General features: G+C 40.7%; 1 protein-coding gene across 3 annotated transcripts in view; it reads right to left on the bottom strand.

Annotated features, from left to right (window-relative positions):
• Nucleotides 1–20000, bottom strand: part of LOC138007347 (cilia- and flagella-associated protein 46-like) — a 132082-nt gene that overhangs the window by 9283 nt on the left and 102799 nt on the right. For all 3 annotated transcript variants that reach the window (XM_068854178.1, XM_068854177.1, XM_068854176.1), the window contains 19 exons: nucleotides 17796–17939; nucleotides 16569–16649; nucleotides 16100–16246; nucleotides 12590–12660; nucleotides 12440–12518; nucleotides 11985–12068; nucleotides 10466–10606; nucleotides 9119–9208; nucleotides 8751–8840; nucleotides 7709–7885; nucleotides 7374–7474; nucleotides 6963–7048; nucleotides 6108–6301; nucleotides 5331–5381; nucleotides 4922–4998; nucleotides 4293–4456; nucleotides 3110–3210; nucleotides 1939–2002; nucleotides 814–849 (listed from right to left, as the gene is read on the bottom strand). In XM_068854178.1, the coding sequence (XP_068710279.1) occupies nucleotides 814–849; nucleotides 1939–2002; nucleotides 3110–3210; nucleotides 4293–4456; nucleotides 4922–4998; nucleotides 5331–5381; nucleotides 6108–6301; nucleotides 6963–7048; nucleotides 7374–7474; nucleotides 7709–7885; nucleotides 8751–8840; nucleotides 9119–9208; nucleotides 10466–10606; nucleotides 11985–12068; nucleotides 12440–12518; nucleotides 12590–12660; nucleotides 16100–16246; nucleotides 16569–16649; nucleotides 17796–17939 (1978 nt within the window). The remainder of the gene's footprint in view (nucleotides 1–813; nucleotides 850–1938; nucleotides 2003–3109; nucleotides 3211–4292; nucleotides 4457–4921; nucleotides 4999–5330; nucleotides 5382–6107; nucleotides 6302–6962; nucleotides 7049–7373; nucleotides 7475–7708; nucleotides 7886–8750; nucleotides 8841–9118; nucleotides 9209–10465; nucleotides 10607–11984; nucleotides 12069–12439; nucleotides 12519–12589; nucleotides 12661–16099; nucleotides 16247–16568; nucleotides 16650–17795; nucleotides 17940–20000) is intronic.

The raw sequence follows: 20000 nt of genomic DNA on the forward strand, positions 1-20000 counted from the left end.
CACTTTTGGCTTCTTCTAAAGCTAAACTGAGGTAGTTTTTACTATTTGACTTGACGAAAACTTTTTTTCGTGGAGCCATTGGTATACAAAGAGGATATTAAACGGTGGCGAGAAGATATGATTTTTATGCTTGAGTCAAGAACCGGCAATGCGCTCACTAGTGAAATAATGTTCTCGCCAAGAAAACATAAAATTGACATCTTTGGGCTGAGGTGAAATTTTCTTTTTATATGAACAATAAATATACATAGTGGAGATTGAAAAGCAAGCTTATGATACAAATACTGGATATTAATATAAACAAAAAAGGCGGAAATCGTGAAGTCGTTGCTCAACATGACCACTCGTGTTACACACGTAAAATACGGCACTGGGTTCCCGGATGTACTGGTCGTATTGATTCTTCGAGTGTTTTAGTTCCCGAGAAAAACACTTCCGTCCATATAATACAACAAGACACAACACAATACAATACAATACAATACAATACAATACTTAGCTCTTATTAACCGAGACAGAGCCATATAATAAAATACAATACAATACAATACATAATTATTGACCACTCCTCATAGGCGCTTTTCAGGGCCAATGAAACACAATTAACGCAACAAAATCAACGAAACGACAGAACCTTATTACTGCATAGCTATCAGGACGAACCTTCGCATCAAAGGAGGACTGATTCATTCGATATGGCCTTTTCACATTGCTTATCTCGTGCGAGTTGTCAGAGGAGGGTATCATTTAAAGCATAGGCGGTAACATTTTATTTGACGGCACATTTACCATTGTTCAAGCTTAGCGGCTTACCTTCGTCGCTGCATTCATTGTGAGGGTCAACGATGTCTTCAACAGTTAAGTTCAGTTTAATGCACTGCTTATTTCATCACCAGATTAAAAAATACACTAACGATAAAGCACGTGTATACTAAAAGGGGCTGTGGCAAGGCAGTACAGTTGATTTTGTGACGTTATACCAATCACTCGCCCCTTCTCCCTATGCAACTTAACGTTAAAGGGGCTATGTCACGTTATTTTAGGGTGTTTAGGGGAAATCTCTAGTTAATCACGAGTTTAAAACTCAAGAATGGTAATGTGGAATTCCTTTACTGACAAAATCATCGACCTTTATCCAGGCGATTTGTCATAAACTTGAGAAACGTCTGGCCGACTTTTACAAGTTTACCCAAATGCAATCCATTTCAATCTTTTCCATTTGTATCTTCCCTTTTGCTGCATTTCTTTTATGTTGTTCAACATTTTCAAGTGGTTATTGCAATGCTTCATTCTAGTTTTTGGGCATCTTGCGTGTCATGAAATTTCATCATTTTGCGTGACATAGCTGTATTAACCCAGAAATTACGTTTAAACAACACAAATCAAAGCTCCGTGCCAAAAAAATGACGGTCGACCATACATAATTTGCGTTACAAACCAATCAAATCAACTTTGAAAAACTGTTAGGCTGAACAGTTACCCCACTCACAATCCATTTTAATCTTCTTCAGTTTTGCACATCCCAACCTCCCTTTGTATTTGCTGTTCATTTAAACCTTCCTTCAATGTTCTAAGTAGTTTTTTTTAACGTTTTGGTTGATTTCGTTGCCAGTTTACAGTCGCTGAATTTGGCTCAATTTCGCGACAAAGCCCCTTTAAGGTTACTGCGGTTTTCATAATTCTGCGGAATCTTACCTCAAGCGCTAACCGCCAAACTGCGTTTTGGCTTCCATCAATCAAATTTCCGAACATAGCCGGGAAGATCTACACCTTACTCAGGAAAGTGAATTGGAGTTTTTGTTTAATTCACTGTTCGAACACCATTATGATATGTTTCTAGAAATTCTTCAGTGAAAAAGACTCGTACAGTTCCATCGCTTTCCATCGGCGTCGAGTTCGAATGAAAGAAGTTCAGTGAAATCTCAAGATTAAGGATACATCTTATTCCGTTGAAGTCTACCACAGGCCCTTCCTTAGGAACTCCACTTCCAGTTTCTTTGCCCTGCGAGAATACAGGAATTGCCAGGTTAGGTGTCATTAAGCATACGAAGATTATGAGGGAGGTTAGGGGTGCAATCCCAGGCCGAACAAACTCTAAGGATCGTTAGATCAATAACTAATGCAATTCCTGTCTTTGAATGATGTCTTCTCGCCTTCTTCAAAGAGCGATATAAATAACTATATACATAGAAAGTGCCCTTTCTAAACACTATACAAAAGAAAACATTACAAATGAAATGAGCTTGTGGGGGACATTTAACTCGGAACTACTTTAAGCGAAGGCACTAATATCTGTACTATTAGGGTAACAATGAGTGCATGGCCAAATGATTTCCAGTGTTGGTGAGAAACCGGAACTGAAGGTAGCCTGAGCTATGAAGATTAAACATAATAAAGCCATTTATTATATGGCTCTGTCTCACAAGGACTGGGAACTACCAAGTTCACGAATTTGATTGGCTGAAATCGATATTGACCGCGGTCTAGATTTTCCCATCTAGACCGGCATCTAGACCGGTAATGTTTTGCGGTGAAAAGATGCAAACTAAAATGCAAAAATATTGAGTATTTTCTTCTACCAATATTTATTTATGGAAGTGCCAAACAACATGATGACAAAAGAGAGGATGACGAGCAAACTTTGATAGAATTAAGTTCAGCTCATCGCCACGCCGTTCGGAAGCAAAATGTCAGTTAGTACAAACCAGTTACATTAAACGAATTAAATTGGTCTTGTTTGCCAAATAATAAACATCTTATTAACCGAGCTTAGTCAGTCTGTATGGGAGAATCTTGACCTCGGTCGTGTGTACAGACCTCACTGCGTTCGGTCTGTACTCACGACCTCGGTCAAGATTCTCCCATACAGACCTCCTGCTCGGTTAATAAGAGCTAAGTAATACACACACGCTTCCCAAACCTTATGTGCTGCTAGAACTGTTTGTGTAAAATGTATAAAAGAGCGCGACTTCTAATGCTGTTCAACACCCCTTTCAGTGAAAACTGCATATGGTGGTCGACACCGTTTGTGATATGTTGATACTAGACAACTTCTATCAAACATTTCTAAGAGTAACAAATGTTTCTGCATGATGACCATTGCATTTACCTTTTTTTCGCTCTTTTGTCCGGATTTAGCTGTGGATGGTTTATCTGATTTAGCTTTTTCCGGCTTTTTCGCTCCTTTTCCAGCGGTTTTGTTTGAGCTGTCTGTAAAGCATCAAGGAATGTAAGGCCTCGCAAAGTAACAAGACCAAACCATGTATTGATTTATCATAAAAGTAACACATGTTGAGTAATATCACGACGAAAACAAGGAAGTGTAGGCATCTGTCAAGCAGTGCTCCGCGTATTTTTCTCAAAGAAATTCACCAAAAAGACTTACATGATCTAAAAAACAAATTCTCTCGGTATAGACGCTCGTCAAAATGAATCTTGATGCACAGCGCTAGCCTATGTTGTTTCTACAACCCCCTTGCCCCTTCTCTAGTTAACCCCACAGTTTTGGAAACCTGAAAACGCTGTTGTATTGGGACTTAGCAATTCCTTTTTCAACTTGTCTCACAATTTCGTCGCGATAAAAATACTAACGTTGTGAGTAAATTTGCTCGACAGGTGCAAACAATGGAAAACGTGTCTTCCAACTTGTCTCGCTCTTGATGATCATATGATATAAAAGGGAACTTTTTCATTGGTTGATATTACAAAATGTTGCAATGCAAGTTGGAGAAGAGATGAGACATTAATACGCAATGTTTAAAATTTTCGTTGCGAGAAGCGTAACAGAAAGAAGAGCCGACTAATAGTTCTCGCAAAGATTGCAGTAACAAAAAATCGCAAGAAACGTCTGTGCCTGCAATTTTTGTGCAAAGTTTGTCGCAATAAATTCCGAGACAAGTTGAACGAATAATAAGTAAGTGTAACATTGGTATAACACCCTGAAAAGAGCTAAATGCGAAGTTTCAGAAACTAGCAATGTAAATAGTTCCGTACGGACGAGGACAAAGAGATTGGGGGAAACTGAAAAAATTCGACGAGCAAAAACCGAGCGAATCGCTGTTCTCAGTTTGCTCCTTGGTTACTGCTGGTTTCGTCCCTGACCGAACTTGTGATTTCAGACTAAGGAGTTGCATGTAATTAAATTCAAGAGAGAATGCCCTACATTGAAACTCAAAATGGAGAAAAGCTATTGACAATCCTGTAAAGAGTAACTTGCGAAAATGTCACTATTTAGGAATCAGTGAGGATCGCTACTGCGTGTAGTCAATCCTTCAAAAACGAAAGCACATCACCTGATCGCTCGGCTGGATGAACACGGTGATAGTGAAACTGCAGTGAGAAATCGCGTGCTAAGCTGGTGATCTGAGGAACCGCAAACACCTTGAGAGCCTCGAGTGGTAACTGAAGGAGCAACTCATCCGCCAACACGACAACCGACTCACTCACAGCCTCAGGACTGAGAAAACAAATAAACAAGAAAAAGAGTTAATTAAGCACAGTAACCTAAATTTTATTGGCAACTTTACTTCGACAACAGTATTGATCAATCAGGAGTTATAAAGGAAGACAGCAAGGGCAATACCAGAAAACAACATGGCATAAAGCGGAGGACATACTAAGACACTGAGAAAGTCAAAAGAACTTAACCCTTAGGGCAGACGCCTCTTCCAGTTTAGTGCTGGTAGTATTTATACTTGAGAGCTCAGACGTAAGAGAGATCTACGACGTCTTTGGCACAGCTGAATTCAGACATCTAAAGGTGTGACATGCGATGCGTTTGCTTTAGTTCCTGTATAGATAACAGATGTCTCAGAGGTCACCTTTGGCTTCCACTAAAACAAATAAGGAAGGAAGGAAGGAAGGAAGGAAGGAAGGAAGGAAGGGAGGAAGGAAGGAAGGAAGGAAGGAAGGAATGACTTACTTCAATGCCGGATGAAGTTTGGTTAGTACAGGATCCAAATAAGCTTCAACAGCAGCCACCACATCTTTAAAATGAGACTAGGGAAAAAACCACAATGAAGAAAAATGTTTTTTTTTTTCTATAACAGCCCGTGTACTAAAACAACTAAATATTCTCAATGACAACGATTACATGAACAGTCACTAAAAACTCAAACCCACGAGGAGAACTTACAATTACATGGACTGGAACCAGTTGTTTTGTTTTGTAAAAGACAGTATAAGTATCAGAATAAGTGTTTACTTCAAACTCCTTTTAGCAAGGTTTCATTTTGACTTTTCTGGCCATGAAACGAAGACTCGAGCTGTGAATTCAAATTTATCTAATTACAAGCCCAGCACCCTCAAAAATGTAGTCGACTACCTCTTACCTCAAGTTGGGATTCGTTTTCAGCGAAGCTAGAGTCAACATTCAACGGTTTCTGCCAAGAAATCAACGTAACTTGAATAAGACACAAAGGAGTCAAACAGTGTGGAAATCAATGAATGTCAAAAGTAATTTTGCAACTGGGTTTGCCTTTGACCTAAATTTTTCGTGCCACTTTCTCAGTCAATCAAAATCACAACCAAATTTCAATGTGATTCGCTTGTTGGGTCTTCCCTCGCTTGAGCAAGTTCTAATAAAGTCATACCTTACGAGAACAAGACGATGCAATCGCAGTTATGGGAATTCTCCCATTAAGTCTTACAACATGGTTTTCGTGGTTTTTTTTCGGGAAAATCCGGCGGGGCGTATGGTTTGTTATTCACATGAATACCGAGGAATGTCACTTAATTCGTGATTGGAAATAAATGACTGGTGAACAAAAGCCGGTATAGTTAACAGTTGTTAACATGTTGGTAACATGTTGTTAACAGTAAATCCAGTTAAGGTCCTTCGTATAGGGGTGAAAGGATGGCACAGTGGTGAGAGCACTCGCCTCCCACCAATGTGGACCGGGTTCGAGTCATATATGGGTTGAGTTTGTTGGTTCTCTACTCTGCACCGAGAGGTACTCCGGTTTCCCCTCTCCTCAAAAACCAACATTTGACTTGATTTGCTTTCATTGTTAATTTTCGTTTACAGTGTCCCCAATTAGTGCTCCAGCGGCAGCACGACTAGACACTTAAATAAAGTTCCTTTCCTTTCCTTTTTTACAACATCTAACCTGGCTTTCAGTGTGTAGATTATTGTCCTCAAGTTTCGCCAACATCTTTCTTTTCTGTTCATGTTGTCGCCTCACATAGTTTCGCCTCATGAGTTCAGAAGCGGTGTTGGATTTGAACAGGCTGAACTCTTCAATGAGTTGTTCTAACTCCAGTGCATTCACAGCTGCGCGGGTTATGATGGGTTTTACAGGAACTGCACAAAACAAGTGAAATTCAAAAACCTAACCCACATACATTGCGAGACGTTAGCCGAATATTTCATTCATCGCTACAGAATAGCTGGTCCTCAGTAGGATAGGCTGACGAAAGACCTTAAAGTGCTGCCTTTGCAATGACATCTGCAAATGGTTTGACTTTTAAGTCTTCTCTGATAAGGACTATAAACCCTAGGCCTCTCTCACAACCCTATAACCAGAAGCCTACAACTCCAATACTAGGTCTATGTTATTGCATTTTTTACAGATCAAGCTATTTTTAGACGAGTTCTTAAATAAGATTTGGCTTGCACGAGTTATCATTCCCAATCCCATGGGTATTTATTTCTTATGCAAGACTTGTGATTAGCTGGAAAGGTCTAGCTTCGCAGGAAAATCAATCTAAAAATATCTCGGTCTGTAAAAACGCCACTACACAAATACAATGAATTTGTACCCTCCTAGTCATGGGCTTCTGTTGCTGTTAATAACGTGGGACGTTAAAGCACCCACACCGGCACTGGTCACGAAGTATAGGAGACGTAATACCCGACGTTGTGGACTGGCCTTGTAATGGGGAACATTATCAATTGGAGCTTTATTCTGTTGCGTGACTCTTACAACCTAGGTTGTGAAACTCAAATAAACAAAGTCAGGTACCTGGTGCGGTCGAAGATTGCTTGTTAGCCTTGCCACTTGCCACTGGTGAGCGGCCTTTGTCTAACACAGCTCCATAAAGATACCGTCTGTAAGAGAAAAGAAAATTGGATACAAGGTCTCTTTAAACACCGGAGACTTAGAAGCGTCTAAGGTCTGAATATCGACCACCAGTAACACCTTGTCATCACAGCATTCAGCCGGCGTCCAACTTCATTCTAACCTGATAAATATAGCTACAGCTGAGATTCCTATAAAATGGAGCTTTGAAAATGGGAGGTGTGGTAAAGAGCGCTCGATGACCTTCTTATCATTGGTATCAACTTCAGCGTTAACGGAAACGTTAAATTAGGTGAATTGACTTGGCGCAAGTTACGATAAGTGAGAGACCATGCAAGCGAAAAGTCAATGTACCTGTCAGGTGAGTGCTGAAGAACAATGAATTGTATATTGGTGGCTGAAAACTCGCGCGTCAGTTCCAAATGATTTCTTGCGATTGTTAATCGTCGCCAAGCCTAGAAAGGGAAAGCCAAGAGGAAGCGAGTCAATAGAGGATGACGAGCTCGTTGTGAAACAAACGATTTTAAAAGCACTGTCGTGTTTGAAAACTAATACCTCAAAGTAATTTGATCGTCTGGATGAAAGTAGTCTTGAGGAGGACTGTTACCTGGCTGCTACCCAGACGATCAAATTCCATCGAGGTATATAACTCCTGGGTTTAAACCATTTTATAAGAAAACTAATGTCACCTCGCATTCGGACAGATGATTTGAATTTGAAGCTAATATGCTGGAAGACGCGTCGTTCAGAATTTCTGTTTCGGTCAATAATCTTCTCTGATGCAACAAGGCGGCTTGACGGGACACAGACGGATCCAGTTGAACTCGTCTTAACACACCCTCAAGAACTTGAGATAGATGGCAACTCTAACAAAAAAAACATCAACAATTGGCATGCAACGAAGTACCAAGTGAAGTAACAGAAAAAGTTAACGATCTTCTTACAAGAGGCAATCATTGTTCGATGTTGGGAATCCATGACCAACAACAAAACACCGCTACCTTAACCGCCGAATACCCTGCGACATATTTGCATAAGAATAACACTTATTGTATTCTGACAAAGAACGCCGTCCAATCTTAACAAAGTAGACAGGGGTTTACACTACACATTTTCCCGTTTGTTCAGCGAAGATAAGTTCTGATGCTCCGCTTTAAATTTTCTCTTATATTGTTATTCGAATAAAATCTTTTTTTGTTCAGATTCCTCGCCTATAGCTTGCGGACAAAACTACCTCATTTATCCAATAATAATGACGTCAATTGTCCAATAAAACACTACGCCTATTTATTGGAGAGTAGGTGCCGAGGAGCTAAGGAGGTCACCATGGCAACCGAACCACAGTCCACCTCCCAGGCACCTGTCAACACATCACTGAAAAAAACCAGAGTGTGGAACGTATGCTTACCCAAAAATATGGGAGGGAGGGAGGAAGGGAGGGAAGAGAAGCAAGCAAGCGACAAAGCAACTCCAGCCATGGTAATGCCCCTGAAAACCTCCCTGGAGTCCCCCCAAACATCCCAGGCAAAATCGATGCATTGACTTGGCTTTAACTTTGCCTAAATTATATTTGGCCTCATATAATAGAAAAACAGAGGTTAAAATTATGTGGGGGATCGGAGCCAATCAGTAATCTTTTGAATGAATAACAAATGTCAACTGGGATTCGAACAATTTGTCACTGGTGAGACTAACCGGAATACCAGAGGCAAGATTGAATGTTACACATACTTGATAAAGCGCCAGATATTGTGATGAGGTTAGAGGATCGTGAGCCCCTATGGAATCCACCAAGTCACGAGCTGCATTACATACAATGTCCTACAACAAAAGAAAATACAAGGGTATTTGGTCCAACACATGGAGGCTGAGGAAAGACAATTTCAAAGCGGCACTGCTGAGCAAACTAAATCAAGAATTAGTTTCGTGACTGGCATAGGGTAGGAGCGAGCGGTCAAAACTTGAGAAGTTGTTTCCATTCCCTTGTCTTTTGACCGGTCGCTATTCAAGCGAATAATCCACAGGAGACCCTGTTGGCTGGCGAGTTAAATGTTGTTAAAAGCAGTTTAAAGAACACCATAGAAGCAAATTATTCTTACTCTATAGCCTTGCCTGAGCCCTATCTGGACGCACTGTGATAAACACTCCACGGCTTGGCTCAGATATCTTTTAGAAGTCGAGTATTCAGCCTGTGTAGGCAAATATTAAAAAAAGTACCAAATTAAACAAAATTCAACGCATGTTTGTGCGACAAAAACTAAAACCAGGTTATTTCTCCTCTCTAGCATAACGGAGTAAGTATGGGAAGTGGGAAATCATTTAAACGCGGGTGCATTTCGTGATTTATTGTCACGAGTGATGTTTTGAAAGTTCTCAAAATTGCACGAGCCGTAGGCTTTCTCATCTTTAATGATGAAAGCGAGGTAGCGACGTCTAGTGGTAGGGACCTGGACTTGTAATCCAGGGATCTTGGGTTCAAGTCTTTCTCTGACAACCAGTTCGCTGGGGCTCTTCCCGGTCAAGTGTTGAAAACTGTCAAATTTCTGGCCGTTTGCGATTCGACTTTATGATTCTGTTGTGTTCCTTTCCGGGTGTTTTCCAGTGTTTTCTCGCATGGAGAGTCCAGTTGCATTGGGGTTTTAGTTATTAAATCATTTCAAATAATACTATGAAAATTTCGTGGCTACCATGACAACCGCGTGTTGCGTCCCTCCCAAAGGACTTATCAAGGATCTTTTTGTACAGCCAACATTCTTGAGCAACGCCTTGTAAGTATATCAGGTTTTATTAAATTCTCAACCTCAGATAATGCATTTCGCGTGCTCTGATTGGTTCACTCAATCTCGGTTATCAGCTCATATACCTTATATGGTAAATGATTGCGTTAAGCGTTGCGAAACTAAAAATGTTTTCGTCGGAATGCCAAATTTCTCTTTAAATAAAGCCAAAAAGGAGAACAAAAACTTTTTGGGGGGAAAGTTTGGACCAATTCCGACGTTAAGAAGTACGCGAAAAGGCAAGAAATGTTTTTGTGATGAGCCTGCGTCTGTCTGACAACAAGGTATTACACAACATCGCATCAGTTCTCATCAAGTTTTTTTCGATTTCGCTCGGATTTGCTCGCTTTTTCCGCTCGTATTTCGTACTTCCAAATTTTTGGAGTTGAAGGAATTTAATAAAACAATTATTCCATTCGCGTTTGTTGGATATGAGACTGGTTAGAGCCAACTCGGCGCTACGCGCCTCGTAGGCTATTTACCATCTCATATCCAACGCGCGCTTATGGAATAATTGTTACATATACCTCACGAGGACTCCAAATTGCACAAAACGCTAGTAAATGTAAAGGATATTATCATGCACATGTTCGTGGCCGATGAGTCCCTTGGCATGCAGGGAAGAGACATCCAACGTACGTCAGGCTAATAATGTATATGTTTGCTTACACTCAACTGAAGTGCTTGATTTGCATATTGAAGTAACTCCCGCGATGGGGTCTGGATAGACTCGATTTCAGTACCCTCGGTGACCTCGTTTCCAGGGTCCACAGCAGCTGGTTTGTCCACTTCCAATGCTTGCGTTGCCACCTGAAGAAAACAAGTCAACAAAACGTTTCACTTGTCCCAGGATAAAGGTACAGGTACAGGTAGACTTTATTTAGACCCGGTAAAAAACATCAGTTAAAGTACATTAAAAGTAAAACTGATGTTTAACGTATGGGAGTATGAAGAGGACATGAACAAATATAACTCGTGTAGGCTTAATTTGTTCACCATTATAGTCAATCATGAAGATTAGCAAGCTTGCCGTTTACTGAACATTCCAGCTCAAGTAGGCTACTAGCAGCGACGCTGATGTTGGTGTCATCGGCAAACATTCTCGGTATCGCATTACTCAAGCAGTTTGGGAGATCGTTATTGCGCATCAAAAAGACGAGGGGACCTGTGAGACTTCCCTGAGGGGCACTACAACTAATAGCAATTACACGAGAAAGTTCACCATTGACTCAACACTATTGTTGGCGATCGCACTTAGGTAAGAGCCAAACCCCTTCAGGGCAATTTGATCTACTCCATAGCTTGCTAATTTGCGTAACAGGATTGATTTTTTAAATCTGTAAATATTACACCATTGATAAGACCATTGTCTATATATTGATAGACCAACTGTTGATGGTAGCTTCAAGCAAGGCAGTAAGTGTGCTATGAAGTGATCTGAAGCCGGATTGACAATTTATAACAGCTTGTTATCGTTAAGATACTTATAAAAGTGATTGTAAATTATTTTCTCGAATACTTTAGCAACACTGGGAATGATCGATCGGACGGTAGTTATCAACACCTTGCTTGTTGCCCTTTCTAAAAATTGGCGTTACTCTGGCTAGCTTCCACTCTTTTGGAACAATCTAGCGGAAAGGAATTGGTTGAATATAAATGCCAGGGAAGGTGCCAGAACTTCTGCCGCGATTTTTAACAATTTGGACGGCACGATGTCCAGGCCAGGTGTTGACTTCTAATTTTTCAAGAAACGTTTGGCCCTCACTGGTACTGCAACTTTAATTTTGAAAGAGAAGGACATAATTTATTTGTCGCATCAAGATAATGTTTAGGTTCCTTGTCGGCCGGAGGTAAGTCTGCCGCCAGATTGTGTCCAATGTTTGCAAAATGACAGTTAAAGGCCTCTGCCATGTGAGATGCAGAAGTTATTTTACAGCCCTCAATTATAATGTCAGTAATAACCTTTCTTTTGGGTTGCTTAACGCTCATTTCATTAAAAAGTTGCCAGCTTTTGCGAACATCGGAATTAGTAAAAGGAACTTCGTTACTTCGACATCTGTTCAGAGCACTCGCTTCTTCTTCGGATATCCCCGAGTCAAGAACTATGGAATAAAATCCTCCGGGCAAGCATGAACACAAGAGCCGGTAAACTCACGTTTATAAAAAGCATTCCTTTTAGTTTTCTCACCTCAATACCTTTCCACTGAGAGTCTGAATCAGGAGCAGTGTGAGCAGCTAAAACAGCTAAGCAGCGGCCGAGAACGTGCAGAGTCTACAAAAAACGACAAAACCTATTTTGCAACTAACAACTTGGGCGTCTTCACTTAAGTTTATATATCTGTCATCAATGCTACAACACTTGAGATCTCACAATTAAATCCCTTCCTTTCACTTTACGGTATTTGTTCAATTCTTTCATAAGGCGATTCGAAGAAGAGCGCCATAAGAGGTTTACAAAAATCTGAGTCAATTTCATCGACTGAATTCAAGAATAATCCAACATAATGTACTCTTAAGGCAACATAATACACGCATAAGCATCTACGGAATCACTGATTTCTATTGAGTTGGAGACAAAGGGCAAATCAGACGCGCTAAAACGCTAGTACATCTCTAAACCGTGTAATAAAAGAGAACACCTACCTTCGCCTTGAGGTATCCTATATTACCCGTCAGTCCATGCGCCATTGACAATTGCATCATAATGTCATCTGCCAGGGTTCTGTAAGACGGGACAAAATAAAGATCATTACATGAAATCATGAGCCGAAAACAGTTCACAAGATCCATTACCTTGTTACTTCTCTCCATTTTTGTTCCTTTTCGGACGGTGATACCTCGACGCCTACGTAATCATCTATCATCTGAAGAACAAAAACAGGACTGTAGTATTCAAACATTTTTTTAAACCAAAGTTTGTAGTATGGGGGCAAATCGAATATTTAACAATTATTTGCCTAAAGTAAGGTGAATATCGATAAATAAAAACCGATACGAAGTCGAGGTTTTTATTCACCGAGCCTGAAGTGAATGTTTTATTATAATTACATAGGTGATGATTTGAAAATATGCATTTTCTTTAAAGCAATTAATATCTTCGTTTGCCACCTCGACAAAACGGCTTGCGGCCATTTTGCAAAAATCGGTTGGGTGATTATCGGGTAATAATCACCTCAAGTCCAACCAATCAGAGAAGAGAATTTTACGGTCAATAATCCCCTATATAATTATACTAAAAACCATGCTATTCCCTTCAGAAGCAATGCAAATGTAACTGTGAAAAAAAAAAAACTGCCACTTGAAGTTTACAAAAGCTCACGAAATGACAATAGTGAGTTAGTCTTATTCCTTATTCTCTTTTCAGAAATCTGCGGAACATGCACTTATTGTGGTTCAATATTCACATTAACTACACTAAAAAACATTCAAGGACCCAGAATGGCCAAAGCAAATAGAGACATTAAGAGATTCGGACGGCAGCCCGAAATCCAGGATCTCGCTCTTTTCCTTCCTTGTTGTTGAGAAGAAAGAGATCTAGAATAGGCCATTTCCAAGTTCATGTCTGCCTCGTCTTTAAAGTGAGTCTAAGTTCGAAATTTTCCTTAAGATAATTAGTTTTGTTTCATATGTAAAGTAGAACTAATTACCATCACAAAAACTTCGCACGTAGACTCGCTTTAAAGACGAGGCAGACATGAACTCGGAAATAGCCCATTGTGCGTTTTCACATGACGTCACGGCGGCCATGTTGGTAAATGGCGGCCATGATGGTGTACCAAACTAATCCTCAGGGATTTTATACAAAAATTTGGTTTTATCAACGGAGTTGATAATGTAAATTGGCAACCGACGCAGCACCAGTTTCTTTAGAAACTACCCCCTTAATCCTCCGGGAATTGAACTCTATTTTTATGCAAATACTTTCTTTTGTTTCAATAATCCAATATGGCTGTTGGTCACGTAAGTGAAAACGCTCTATTAGTCTCGGCCCGAGGTTAAGTTAGACTGCAAGCAGTCTCTCTTTTGCTCGAAAATCCGCCGAGAGAACATGATATGCGAGGGGCGAAGCCGCGAAGGTGGCCAGTTGTGTCGAAAACAAAGTCGTTCATCACAATATGAAACAGGGGTATCTTCATCTTCGTTCAGAACCCTGGTGTTGCCCGAAGTGTTACTTTCTCAAGGAAAGGACAGCATCACAGAAGACTTGTAGTCAAACTGGAGAACCTTTTTCGAGGTTTTCGTTCCCAGTACACTAAGGTGAAAACAAAAGTTAAGAGCGCGCGTTATTTGACATAATCTGAGGGTTGCTTTCAAAAGTGGTTGATTCCCAAGCAATTTCGCACATCGAACGGGAACGAAATTACTGTGTGCTGAAAAACACGAAAGACATACCCTTTTGGAATGTCTAAACGCAGACTTCCTGAGTTCGAGATTTCGTCTTTTGTTATGGTTTGTCGTCATGCTTTGATCTCTGTATTACGAAGTAATTTTCTGGCACACGCGCGCTATCAATGTCGCAACTTTCTGAACAGGAAATAGTTAGCCTTTCAACTTACAACCCTTTGAATTGTAGTCTGTATAACATTTTCTCAGTCTCAGTCCCGCTAATTCTTTTTTTCAGGATCCGGAAGAGGTAATGAAAGCAGTTTTCAGTTGGGCCTATAAAGGCCGTCCAAAGAGTCATGGAAAATTTCTTAGTTGCTCTTTCGAGGTCTGAACAAGAACGAAAAGTAATCTAAACTCGTATCATACAATCTCGATTGTGACTGGTTCTAAGGCACCCTGCGAGCAGAGCCTCCTTTTGTCTTTTCTTTACTGAGGAGGAGAAAAGGAGGCTCTGCCCGAATCGCGTCAACTCTTTGAAGCCGCCGCAGCCCGAACTTCTGGACTAGTCAATCTTGTTTTCTCTCGTCAAACCGGTTTTTCCAGTGAGCGCGTCCGTTTATTGACAAAACCGATGGTTATAATTGAGCCCGCTGTACCATGAAAAACCAAGATGGCGGCGAGATCTGGCATATTAGGCTTGGGTTCGAGACTGTATCCTAGCAACATGCAGCGCATATTCAATAAAGATCTTACTCAATTCATGCAGAGCCTTTCTCGAGAACGCCAAAATCTAGCAAACAAAGGAAAGGCTCTGCTAGCAGGGTGGTTCTAAGGAAAATGTCCATTCTGACAGCAATTATGAAAGTCCTGCATGAGAAATTAGTACCCATGGGATTGAGAATGGTAATTCGTGCAAGCCAAATCTTATTTAAGAAATCGTCTAAATTAGCTTCATCTGTGAAAATGCCCTTGCATAGAATTTGTAAAGAGCGTTTTCACTAACGTGATCAGTAACCACGTTTTTCCACCGAAACAAGAGAAAACGTTTGCATGATAATAGAGCTCAATTCCCAGGGGATTATTTGGGTATACCAACATGGCCGCCGTTCTACTGTTTAAAAAGAACTTGTTTCCATATCTCAAAGTGCCCTTGGACGTGAGCAGCCTGGGAATGAAATTAAATCAGTGGAATCGGTCAGTGTAAAATGCAGACTGAGGTTATAATGTAATTGTTGAAAAAGCCCAAACCCCTTAGAAAAGCTAACCTTAGGCCTAATTAGGCCTAAAACAATATTTAGGCTTAATTCCGATTCCAGTGATTTAAATTCATTCCCAGGCACCTCAAGTCCAAGGGCACTTTGAGATATGGAACCATGTCTTACCCCTACTGTTTAGGTACACAAACATGGCCGCTGTGACGTCACGTGAAAACTTTCTACTGGAGTTGTAGACTCCTGGTTACGGAATCCTGGCCATACGTAATTCATTCAGGTACTAAAAATAAAACTGGCAAGGTCCGTGAAGTGTGCAAATACTCTCCACCCTATCTCAGATTAAAATGCTTCAGGTGTTTTTCCCCTAAAAATATCAACCTAGCTATTTGTAAAGAACTCATGCAAAAGTCGGTCAATTTGGTGCGTGAACAATTTCGACTCGCATTTAGTCCGCTTTTTCTCCCATTTGCATCGCACGCTTGCCAGGTTCGTGGACACCAGGCCCCAGTCGTTCAAAAGGTGGACAACGCTATCCACTGGATTGGATAGCGGAAATTGGTTTCGTTATCACTTAACCACTGGATAGTGGTTTAACCGGTGGATAGCGCTATCCATCGTTTGAATAACTGGGGCCAGACAACGAAAATGCCTTTGAATGGCTAAAAATCAGACGGAGGAAGATCTTTTAGCCAATCACAAGGGAAATCGTAAAGTTCGAAGAAAAGCAATTTTTAACCGCCTATCACATAAACGGACCTTATACCTTTTGAATCGATCCCTTCTGTATTTCTCGCTCACGTTTCTCTCTGTCTTCGTCAGAAAACTGTTTTAACATGTCAATCATCAAATCTGCGATGACCAGCTTTGTGTTGATGGCTTCCCGTTGAACAGGCAGACTCAAATTGCGAAGCTAAGAGAAAAAAAAGACGATATCTCAGGAACCGGAAGTCCAAAACGACACGCGACCATCTTCTCGCCCAAAGTTCTATGAACTTCCGTGAAAATTGACGAAGTCACTTCCACTCCTTCATCAAGTCTTTAATTAATGGTGAGATGACCAATAAGTTGCCATCCTCTTTGAAATAAGGGCTCTCAGCACTGAGTTTTATGGATATTTGTTAAAACGAGGTCACAGACCGTTAAAAAAAAGCTCTTTCATTGATCAGCGGGCATCAGTAATGGACAAGGAAGAAGGGTGACAAACGTTTCCCGATAGGATCCCTTTTCCTTACCTCTGAAAGACTGCAGACAGACTGTACGTCATGTGACACGGCATCGGATAAACCAACAGCTTCTTTCAAGATATCAAACGCCTGTAAAGACCCAAATTGGAATTAGACATAGCAAAGCAAAAAGAGTATTCACTTTCATCGGTATCACGACCAAGGCTTGGAGAAGTAGAGTTTCTCTAAGAAAAGGAAAAAAAAGATTGAACTGAGATCACTTCTGGCTTGAAGTCTCCTAAAGTGTATTTAAATGATTGCGTGTTGTTAAATACACTGTTCACTAATCGAGGACCGGTCAACAGCAATTTGTCAGAAATAGTGTTCATTATTTGTAGTCTTGACGAACTTAATAACAGAAAATTAGCCCGTCAATCTCTAGAATTATTGTAAAAGAATGTAATAACGCAGAAGTAGTGTAGATGTCATTCACGGTTATACGTGTATATGAGGACCTTGTGTAAAATGTGTCTGGCAAGTTGGTCGATGTTTTTTTTTTGTCAGTTGACATGAAGCAAGGGGCGGGAGAATTTGGAATATTAGCACAATAAGAGCGCTTGGAGTTACCGGCCATTCGTACTTGAGCAGAAGAGGCCAGAGAGTCAAGACAAAAACCCCTTTTAATGACGATGATAATAAATTATTGCTAAGCCTAGCAGCCTCGTTTTCCTTAATTACCAAAGGGACTAAGCCCATATTACGGGATGCAAGTATTTGAACCAATGGTATTTGAACCAGTGGTATCAAGGTTCAGCACTTTGGTTATTGTGCTGTTGCACAAACCGGATCAGTGTAAAGGCATTCAAAGCTCTCTACTATCGACAAAATTACAGGGATCTCAAACTTCCTTGGGTGCTTCTTTGCAAACGAAACAAGCAATGGAGTGCGTGTAAAGGTTCAAAGCGCTTAAATACGACCGCCATGAGTATAGGGATTACAAGGATCTTCCCCAGGGAGCACAAACCTCCTTGAGGTTTTTCCGTGCAAACGAATCAACCAGTTCGTTTAAACTGTAAATAGGCCACTTTCCAAAATACCATAATACTTCCCTCTAAATTTTGCGTAAGCATTGTTTTTGTTTTCTCTTGGGGCCATTGTAAGTCCCAAGAGAAACTGGAAACAATGCTTATGCAAAATGTGGAGGGACAAACAAAGAGTATTATGGTATTTTCGAAAGTGGTCTATTAGGCTGATCGTTATGACAAAAGTTGTTTTTGTTCCTTCTCGGCACTGTACCTCCAAGAAGTAGTCTTGCCTTTCCACAGGGATGTCACAGTCGTAAGCAAAGGCTCTTTTGATAGCAGCATGTTTCAACATCGCTTTGATAGCCTCTCGCCTGCGACCCAGCCTGCTCAGGTTTGTTGCCGCTCGAGAAAGGTGCTGTGCACAAAAAAATCAAACGTTAACGTCCGTTCTAAGCTGAAACCTACAAACTCATTACCAGCTCAAGGAGGCAATGAACATTCATTAAAAGAGAACCTCCAATCTCATAAACAATAACTTTTAACGACATTGCCTACAATCAAATTTACATTTCTTCGAAAAAACGTTTGTATCCGAAATAACTGTATCTCAGAATCGGTTTTTTTGTTTTCAAATTTCCTGTGCGTCGTCATGTTTGATAACAAACCATTTTACAGTTGTAGCTAAGTTACCTGGCTTAAGAATGGAAGCGAGGCTGCCGGTGACCCTGTTTTGATACAAACCTTTGTGCTTTTCTAATGTTAATGTGGACTAATTTGAATCACAACAACACAATTTACACGATAAAAGCAGTGAGGTCTGTATCAATTCAAGGTCACCGGCAGCCTCGCAGCCATTCATAGGCCAGGTCACTGAGCAAACAACTGTAAAATGGCCTATTGTAACAGATTGTTACATTGTCAACAAAAGCTCTTCTTGTCACCTGGACACGAGGCCAATACTCTACCTGAGGTACTCCAAGGGGTACTCCAAGAGCTACGACGGCGACGTCCACGAAAACGTCACCTCAAAATATAACGCCCCGTGCAAACGGACGCAACATTGTTGGGTGTCACATGTTGCGTTCGTTTGCACACCCTGTTGCATGTTGTTACGTGTTATGTGTTGGGGTTTGTTGCACGAAGTTTGAAACTGGTCAAACTCTTGAGCCAACAACTGGAACATTTCTTTTGTTCGATGATCGCCGAAGCCTATTTCCCTTTCGTAAACGGTCGTTGCCATTTGAAACGGTCCATGCCATTTTTTAGCTCTGAATTACACTAATTAGGTCTAAGAACTCAAAAGGTTGCGGTTACTGGGAGTTGTGTCTCGCTGGTCACATGAGTTAGAGTTCGGGTTAGGGTTCTGTTTAGGGTGAGGGCTAAGAACCCGAGTTCGAGTTTTGAAATTTTCGGACTCTTTTTTCCCTCCAGTTTTTCTTTTATAAATGTTTTCTTTTTCCTTTTTTGTCTTAATGTTTGTTAATATTTTTTCTTAGTTTGTTTCTTTTAATTTTCTTTGAAGTGAAGTGTGTAGTCGACCGTTATAAATGGCATCGACCGTTTTAAATGGCAACGACCGTTCTGAGAAATGGCAACGACCGTTTACGAAAGGGAAATTTGCATGGCCGAAGCGTCCCGCAACAATGTTGGCTCCGGTTGCACAGCTCTTCCAACATCGGTGGGGCCACGCACGCGCATAGCATATCCCAAAAATGTTGGGAGTTGTTGCGTCCGTTTTGCACGGGGATTTCCTTTGCACTTTCGCAAGTCTCCCGCAAATGATTACTCCATTTCGTTCACAAACAGTATCCCAAAAGTGAATTTGGTACAAGCGATTTCAGAGGAAAAAGAAAACTTTTTATGGTCACAATGTCGTCAAAACCTCAAATTTAGTAATTTCACGTCGTTGTTAAGCAGAGTACCACAAAAATATGGGCTGAAATCCGTGCCGCAAGATTATTTTGTCTCTTTTCACTAATGATGCTCTTGTTTTGTAGCGTTGTCGTTGCAAAGATAGCACTTAAATTACCCTTTAACAGATAGGCGCATTTCAATATATCCAGATTGAAAATGTGTTATTTAGATCACACATTATTATATGCAGTATATCTTACTATCATTCTCCCGACTGTTTCTTTTTGTAGCTTAAAATACGTTTTGAGTTCCGACTGCAGGTTCCAGGTTACAGGTTCAGGTGAGTAGCCTGACGTCATGAACTCATAAGCTCAGAATCTGGCATCCTAGCAGAGATCGTTAACTACACCGAGAACAACCGAGGTTGTAACTTGAAAATCTGTAGTGTTTATCAAGGGAAGCCCAACCATTAAAGAAATCTCGTCGTAAAACTAGCATTTTTTTTTGTCATTCCAGTTAAGATTCTTGAGGCCGGTTTTTGAACGCAGTTTAACGTGGACTACGCGGTTTCAAACAATCATGAAGTCAGTCTCCAAAACTTGAAAATTAGTTGCTTCAAGTT

This window comes from Montipora foliosa, chromosome 6, assembly GCF_036669935.1.
Source record: "Montipora foliosa isolate CH-2021 chromosome 6, ASM3666993v2, whole genome shotgun sequence".
NCBI lineage: Eukaryota > Metazoa > Cnidaria > Anthozoa > Scleractinia > Acroporidae > Montipora > Montipora foliosa.